The 6,000-nt window shown below is 35.2% G+C and overlaps 1 protein-coding gene across 1 annotated transcript; it reads right to left on the bottom strand.

Moving 5' to 3' along the window:
• Positions 1 to 2,550: 2,550 nt before the first annotated feature.
• On the bottom strand, positions 2,551 to 4,865 carry LOC146523068 (low affinity immunoglobulin gamma Fc region receptor III-like). The gene is made up of 4 exons (XM_085154691.1): positions 4,408 to 4,865; positions 4,068 to 4,307; positions 3,741 to 3,986; positions 2,551 to 3,134 (listed from the first exon to the last, which is right to left on the bottom strand). The coding sequence occupies exons 1-4, from the start codon at positions 4,448 to 4,450 to the stop codon at positions 2,974 to 2,976; spliced, it is 690 nt and encodes a 229-aa protein (XP_085010817.1). The 5' UTR covers positions 4,451 to 4,865; the 3' UTR covers positions 2,551 to 2,973.
• Between the last annotated feature and the right edge of the window lie 1,135 nt (positions 4,866 to 6,000).

Below are 6,000 nucleotides of genomic sequence, written 5' to 3'. Positions count from 1 at the left end.
CTCGGCTCACTAAAAAGAGCCGGCTCTTTCGGCTCCGAACCGGCTCTTCAGGTTGTTTTGTTGCTTTAATTATTTAATCATTAACAATAATATAAAATTATGCAGAAAAGGAATTACTAATGTAAAAAAAGTGGTTTTATTTATATATGTTTATATATGGCCCCTAGAGACAAAGCACGTACAAACTCTAAAGCATATACAAACTCCAAAAAGCACGTACAAACTCCAAAACACATTTCTAGCGTTTACTGAACTTCCAAAACAGAGCTACCCAGATCACTTAAATTACACAATTGAAAACATGTGTGTATTGTTTGTGTATTTATAGACAAGCACTCATATTTATTCAAATAATTTAAAAAAAAAAAAAAAAGTTCATTTACCTGTTACTACCACACACCAAATCCGGTTGTTGATACTTCCTGGCTTGTGTAGCCACTAGGTAACAAAAGCTCAACACTGCGCCCTAGAAACCTGGAGCACTTCTGTTGTCATTTGTACGTGTTTTGGAGTTTGTACGTGCTTCTGAGTTTTTACGTGTTTTGGAGTTTGTACGTGCTTCTGAGTTTTTACGTGATTTGGAGTTTGTACGTGTTTTGGAGTTTGTACGTGCTTCTGAGTTTTTACGTGTTTTGGAGTTTGTACGCGCTTCTGAGTTTTTACGTGTTTTGGAGTTTTTACGCGCTTCTGAGTTTTTACGTGTTTTGGAGTTTTTACGCGTTTTGGAGTTTGTACATGCTTAGGAGTTTGTACGTGTTTTGGAGTTTGTACGTGCTTTGTCTCTAAGGTCCACCATAAATATACTTTATTTATTCACTCCACATAAAATGTAATAAATAAATCATATAATACAAAAAACAACTATTTACATTTTATACTTTTAACTATTTAAATTTTCAGCTTTTTCCTTTTAAACCAATTTAACGTGAAACAACACAAAACACTGCAAACCACAACACAATTAAATATAAATTAAAATATTAAAACAAAAAGAAGATGCACATTCTCTGTCATATGGGCCTGCATGATTTCTGAATCCTTTATCATCTGCAACTGAAAATAGCGGATGATTACTATACCTTTCTAATGTGACGTTGTTGTCCCTCACTCTCTTTCTCTCTGGCTCTGCTCCTGTGCTACTGCGAGTGTAACTAACGCCCCTCCCCCCCTCTGCCCAGCGCAAAGTACAGGCCGCGCATGCAGAGTTTAGCGGGCGAGAGAGAGGGTGAGAGAAAGAAAAAAAAAACAAAAAACAAAAGGAGCCGGCTCGCGTCGTTCACTTCAAAGAGTCGGCTCTAAGAGCCATTTCGTTCGCGAACGACCCATCACTAGCGGACTACACTTTTCTTGGCTGCTGCCTCAAAGCACATTGTGCACTGTCTATCTTGCGTGCTGCACAATAGCATTTAATATTTAGTATCTACTGTTATCTACTGCTAGCTAGTTTATTGTGATGGTGCTGTATTTATTATGTTGCTCTTTTTTTGTTTGCTTTTGCTTCTGTTTTTTTTTTCTCCATACAGGTGATCCAGGTGTTTTGTTTGTTTTTCTTTCTTTCTTCCCCCTTTTCTCACCGTCTCTTCTCCCCTCTATTTTTCTTTCTCTCCCTCTCTTTCTTTCATTCTTTCTCCCTGTCCTATCCCCCAGTCATGTCTGTCCCGTTTGTAACAACCGAAAATAAAATAAATACATAATTATAATAAAAGTTAATCAAATGGACCAATATGGCAAGGCTATGATGATCCACTTGGTAAAATAAATCCGCTTGGCATCTTTCTTGGCCTTAAGACAACAATTCTGATGGCTAAAGATCCAAACGTGACAAAAAAAAAAAAAGACGGGCTATCCTCTGTCTATGGGCTCAAATTGTGGTCATAGATATGTTGTACTTGTACATCAAATGCGTAGTTGTGAACTGAGTTTTGTAACCTCGTAAACCACAATATCCAAAAATGTTATGTTTGTGCGTCCATAGATGAGAATTTGTGTGAATTAGGACCAGAAGCTCAGTAAGCCACCTCTCCGACAGCCAAATCCATCTGTTCTCTGATTGGATTGTTACATTTGTGATTGACATGACATTGACCAATCAGCTGAAAGAAAGGGAAAATTGGGTCAAAATTTGTACTTGTAAGTTCAAACTCACCCACAGCCAGGGAACTTGAGCGCAGAGTTTTACATGTAGTTTTTTTTATAAGATAAGAATTGTGTCGAGAACACATACACGTGATCCTGAATCAGAGAAATAGCATTAAATGTTGTGACTGTTGATAGAATCATGATGTATATGTGGTTGTAGTACTGATTAAGTATACTCAATTGCTTAATACTGATCAGAATATAACCAGGTATATTAATTATAAATATGCTTAGGTTAACCAGTATACTGCATAAGAACATTTAGGACATAATAATGAATCTGAAGACAGGCTTCAAATAAATCACCTTGAGGCAACTGTTACTGTGATTTGGCACAATATAAAGAAAACCAAATTGAATTAAACTTAAGAGGTTGACTTAAGATTGTTTTGTGTGGGTTGCGCAAGTGAGAAATATATAATTTAATAGAGTTTAACAGAGAACAAGTAAAAGAAAATATTTCTATATAACTGGATTAAAAGGTAACAGCTTGTAACAGCATTCATACACTTACAAAAAGTCAAAGCACATAGATCAAGTTTATTTAAGTTAAAATTTTAAATAACAGACAATTGCTTTTGTTAGCATTTGAATACAACACTATGTGGGTTTGTCAAGTTTATCTAACTGAATACGCGCATGTTTATAACAATTAATAGACATGCAAATAATGCAAATGGACACATCTATTTCAATTACAAAACAATACATGGTATATTTGGATTGTTTAATATATCAATCAATGAAGAATGGAGGACAGCTTTCTATTGTCTATCTGTGTTACTCATAATAACCATTGCCTGCTCTGTGTCATGTATCATAACAGTTGCAATTTCATGAGATTGACTTTAAATTAGGTGTTGTGGCTCTGATTTTCCCAGAGCAAAGAAGTCCCACAAGCAGCAACAGCAGAGCCACCATTATGATGGTGAACACAGTCCGTAAGACGAGGTAAATATGACAGCCAGGCTGTGACGAGGGGTCTGTCTTGGTCTCTGTGTGATTGATTGAGCAGATAAAAACAATTCATTAATTATTTCAGTGTTCACCTTGGTTATTTACTTAATATCTACATGTAACACTGGCAAATTCAAGGGCTGAAAAACTGGCAGAAATGCAGTTCCACTATTGTCCATTTAAGTTGTGAATTTACCCCCATAGACTACCAAACTGTTAAAAAGCCCAGCAAATGAACAATTAAAGAAATATGGTATAAAATTATATGTAAATTATATCTGCACATTTTTCCTCCATATGTAGTCCAAAAGTTCTTATCCCGTTTGTTGTTTATTATCCATGACATAATTATGATTTTTTTCACAGTGGTTTATGATGTCTGAGCTGAAGAGAAAATTGTGTAAATGATAAAAAATTTACTGAATTATTTTATAATAAAAGAGTCTGTTTAATCACACAAAGCAGGAGACTGAAGTGAGCAGTTAGCGATCATCAGCTGATTCATGTGTCAGTCACAAACCCACTTCTTTGTTTTCTCTTCTGTCAGACAAAATCACCATAAATTCTAGTATAATGATAAGTGATACAGTTGTACTACTACCGGCATTAAAATGGAGAAAAACACAACCTCTTCACTGTCTCACCTGTGACACTGAGCCAGCTCTCTGGTGATTCTCCAGCTCCTACGATGCTGCATTTATAAAGTCCTTCATCAGATTTTGAAACTTTGTGGATGGTCATGCTTCCTGTTGAGTTGTTCCTGACGTGGACTCCATATTTATAGAAATCCGCCATGAAGTCTGAGGGAGTTAACTTATTTCTGCAGTTCAGGGTCACATCTTCTCCCTCCATCACAGGAACAGCAGGACTCTCCAGGATCACAGAACCAGCTGAATAACAGGAGTTTTATATTTTTTAAAATAAAATTTGATTAAAATGAATCACAAAATATTGTCTCACTGCAAACATACCAGTGATAGAGATGTTGACACTGTTGCTTCTGATCCCTTCTTCATTCTCATACCAGTACTCCCCACTGTCATCTAGATAAACATTTGTGATGGTGCAGGATGATCCTTTGGGACATGTTTTTATTTTCCCTTTGACTTTATGCACAAATTCACAATAAACAACTCCCTCACAGTAAAAGGTCACTGTCTCATATTCAAAGAACTGTAATCTGTTTGGAAGGATATGAAGAGAAACTGCATCTAGATGAAGGAAAGGAGAGATTTACTTTAGTTTTATTTTTGAATATCACAAATCACAAATTGATAAATGCTCATGTCAGTTTACTTTTCTGGTACTTACCACTTTTCTGATCATATGCACAAAGCAGGATGATCACAGTCATCACTGAAAAGACAAAAACGGGCAACACATTAAAAAAGAAAAATAACAAAAAAAAAAATAACCGCCATACATAATAATACTTAAATGTAAAACTGCTGACAAAGCTACTTGTTATTTGGCATTTTCCTCTAGATGAAACTTTTCAAACCACATAGTTTTCTAAAACATTATTAACTTATAGATTTATTACAGTTTCGTTTTAATGTGGAAGTGGAGAAAGTACTCACTGAGTTTGACGCAGAGAGCTCTAAAATCCATGATGTCGTCCAGATTGTTAACAACATTCAGTTTCTGCTTGGCTTATTCGTGCTGCTGATGCAACACTTGGCATTTAAAAGAAGAAGCAAAAATGCTGGTCTAGTAACACTGCAGTTTCAGTTCACTGGAGTGAAATCAGAGACGAAAGCTGCCTTTAATACAACTTGTAATAATTTGTTTCTCACATTCACTTTACTACGATACAGTAACATGCAAACAAGTATGTATTAGTATAAAATCCAGAGTGGTATCATTGTTTAAACAAAAAATGCACAGCTAACGGGTTTATTCCAGTACACAACATTTTTCTTGTTGTTAAAATCATGAACATACACTTGTGGTGAAGCTGCTTGCACTTATCAGTGTGAATACCTGATTGTTTATGGACATATGAGTACATCAAACAGAAGTACAAATACAAATATTTAAGAGTAGGAAGCAGACTGGACATTTTATTTGCAATGATAATTTTTACACAGTGTGTCTATTACATGCATGCATGACTCCTGAAGCAGCCCAATAAGCATAAAAGTTATTGTACGGCTATCATTTGTTAACATGACGCTTGTTCTGATACATGTAATACATTTATTACCAACCCGAGAGTTTATCCGCTGGTCACTGGACATTCTTCTGAAGTCTTAATCCACTTCCAGCTCAAGATGCTGTTTGTGATGATTCCCCTCAATAACACATTGGGTCCACTGGTAAAATGTAGTTCTATTAATCTGCGCTGGATTACTCTGTGGCTTTCTCGAAGTACCCAGATGTAAATCCCCAAATAATGAATTTAAGAACTGAAATTGAATTTTAGAACTGAAACTGAATGGTGAGAAGTGAAATTGAAATTACTGGAAAGCAAATTTTTAAAAAGATGAAATACAGTTTGAAAATAAATGAGTTCATTTTCAAAATATAAAATTCAATTTCAATTTAGTGACGATTATTTTCAAACCAATACATTGGATTTCAAATTAGGCTAACTCAAATTCAGTTTTAAAAATCATCATTAAGTTACAATTCAGATTCAATCTGACAAATGCAAATTAGAATTTAACTTATTCAAATTCAGTTTCTGATGGCACAAAGTTCTGCCCAAAACTTAACATGTAGAAAAACTGATATGTGCTTTTGAAATTGAACTTCTTTATCTTCTATGAACATATTGCTGGAATTAAATGTGCACTTAAATAAACTTTACATTGAGAGGAAGTGGAGTTTCAGTTATTCAACCTACTTAACCCTTTAAAGCCGGTCAGAGCAGGCACGCTCTGTTTTGCGTAACTATTTTTA

This window comes from Neolamprologus multifasciatus, chromosome 3 (assembly GCF_963576455.1).
Source record: "Neolamprologus multifasciatus chromosome 3, fNeoMul1.2, whole genome shotgun sequence".
Lineage (NCBI taxonomy): Eukaryota > Metazoa > Chordata > Actinopteri > Cichliformes > Cichlidae > Neolamprologus > Neolamprologus multifasciatus.
This window is presented reverse-complemented; position numbering and strand designations above follow the sequence as displayed.

What these genes read in the sequence shown, in the direction of transcription:
- LOC146523068 (XM_085154691.1), bottom strand. Translation starts at nt 4,450, where the DNA reads ATGACTGTGATCATCCTGCTTTGTGCATATGATCAGAAAAGTG. An exon ending in TGCATATGATCAGAAAAGTG is followed by an intron (nt 4,308 to 4,407) that starts GTAAGTACCAGA and finishes TCCTTCATCTAG; the next exon opens with ATGCAGTTTCTCTTCATATC. An exon ending in TGTCAACATCTCTATCACTG is followed by an intron (nt 3,987 to 4,067) that starts GTATGTTTGCAG and finishes CCTGTTATTCAG; the next exon opens with CTGGTTCTGTGATCCTGGAG.